The 2,096-nt window shown below is 40.2% G+C and overlaps 1 protein-coding gene across 1 annotated transcript in view; it reads left to right on the forward strand.

Moving 5' to 3' along the window:
* Positions 1-1,297, forward strand: part of LOC102752970 (tripartite motif-containing protein 5) — a 9,142-nt gene extending 7,845 nt beyond the window's left edge. The window contains exons 5-7 of the mRNA XM_006767923.2: positions 52-152; positions 428-454; positions 720-1,297. Coding sequence (XP_006767986.2) covers positions 52-152; positions 428-454; positions 720-1,294 — 703 coding nt within the window. The 3' untranslated portion in view covers positions 1,295-1,297. The remainder of the gene's footprint in view (positions 1-51; positions 153-427; positions 455-719) is intronic.
* The last annotated feature ends 799 nt before the right edge of the window (positions 1,298-2,096 follow it).

A 2,096-nucleotide genomic window follows, 5' to 3' on the forward strand; every position in this document is an offset into this window, starting at 1 on the left:
TGTGGAGAGACAAAAATTCAGAGGTGTGTGGATCCATTTTGTTGTCTCTAGGAGTAAGACCTTCACTCTGAAGAAGCCAAAAACTCTCCCCATGAAGCAAAGGAGAATGTTCCAAGCTCCTGACCTGAGAGGGGTGCTGGAAGCCTTTACTGGTGAGGAATGCTAGAGCAATGGGTGGCTGTGAGATTTTTTTTATGGTTGGGGTTAAAGTTCAGGTTTTAGGTGTTGCTGGAAGAGAAAAAGGAAGACGAATATTACATGCTGGTTATAAGAGCATATTCAATGTGGAGTGGTCAGTTGTCTTGTTCACCCCTATTCCATGTACTAACTTACATAAACCCCAGTCTTTCCCTGATATGCAGAGAAAATAGATGTTGATGCAGAATTTTTTGCCTATATTTGATGTTATGGACTTTTCTAATTTCAGAACTCACAGATGTGCGACGCTACTGGGGTAAGGAGAAATCATAATATCACAAAGTCACCTTGTCCTCATTTTCTTTTAGAATTTTGCATTTTCTGCTAGGTCTCTAGTATAAAGACCCAGGCTTTTCCTCCCAACACCCACATACATATTATATTTCCGCAGTGTTTACTGCTCCTCAAGAACCAAATCAAATGCTTCCCATTTCCCACTCACTTTATTCTCAATATCTGTCTTACAATGCCATAAATAAAGTATGTCAGATTTCTCACCCAACCCTGTAATTTTTCTACAGAACACGTGACCCTGGATCCTCTCATGAATAAATCAAACGTTCTCATTTCTATGTACCGGAAACAAGTGAGACCTGACCATTTTTGGTTACTCAGAGGTGATAATATGGATTTTGGTGTCCTGGGATCACCTTCTATCACATCAGGGAAGCATTACTGGGAGGTGGATGTGTCACAGAAACGAGCCTGGATTATGGGGGTATATGGAGAAAATTACCCTGGCTCCATTAAAATGGATTTTATAAATCTCGTTAACAATAGTCAGCCTGTTTGCTCTAGATTTCAACCTAAATATGGCTACTGGGTTATAGGGCTACCGAACCATTCTGAATATAAGGCTTTTGTGGATTCTGCCTCTTCGGACTCCACGACATTAACCCTGTACCTGAGTGTTCCTCCCTGTCGTGTTGGGGTTTTCCTAGACTATGATGCTGGCACTGTCTCATTTTTTAATGTCACTAACCATGGGTTTCTCATCTATAAATTCTCTTCATGTTCCTTTTCTCAGAAAATGTTTCCGTATTTAAATCCTATGAAATGCCCTGCCCCCATGACACTGTGTTCTCCAGGTTCTTAAACCTTTTACACCTTCACCCACTTCTTTGGAATGCCGCTTGCCATGGGTTCATCTAATGAGCTGGGCTCACCTGCACTGTTCTTACTATCTTTTCCGGGCTTGTTTTTTTCCCATGTGAACACCCTTCATTCATCAATAAGGTGTACAATTTGCCGTATGCCATATTTTCCCAAAATCTTATTTGCATTCATAGAGAATCCTAATTCATCAGTTTTATCATCTCATGGAAAATGACTAATGCCTCATAACAAAGAGACATGTATGGAGGTAACATCTCTACCAAGTTCTACAATCCTATGTCCTCTGCCACTGACTGAGAAGATGAAGGAAAGCTTTTCAACAACTTTTATTGAAGACTTGAATAGAAGTCATTCACTACAGAATGAATCCTCAGAGGTCTGTCTGTTTACCCATGATGTTTGTTATTCATCAAGAAGTGAAGAAGAAGATATTAAATGTGGGGTTTTAATTGATTTCTTAGAGACAGAGGAAGGGAGAGGTAGAGAGAGATAGAAACGTTGATGAGAGACAAACATTGAAGGGCTGTCTCCTGCATGCCACCTACTGAGGGTTGACCTTGTGTCCAGGAAATGTGCCGTGACTAGGTATTGCACCAGCAACCTTTTGGTACATGGGTCGATGCTCAAGCACTGAGCAACATCAGCCAGGCAATAAGAAAATATCATTAACAATATGTACTAAGAGTGTAAGTTCTGTGTCCTCATTTCTGAGTTCACATCCAATTTCTCCAAATATGCACAGTGAATTTTGAATAAAATACCTGATTTTTATTTACTACATT

This window comes from Myotis davidii, unplaced genomic scaffold (assembly GCF_000327345.1).
Source record: "Myotis davidii unplaced genomic scaffold, ASM32734v1 scaffold2363, whole genome shotgun sequence".
Lineage (NCBI taxonomy): Eukaryota > Metazoa > Chordata > Mammalia > Chiroptera > Vespertilionidae > Myotis > Myotis davidii.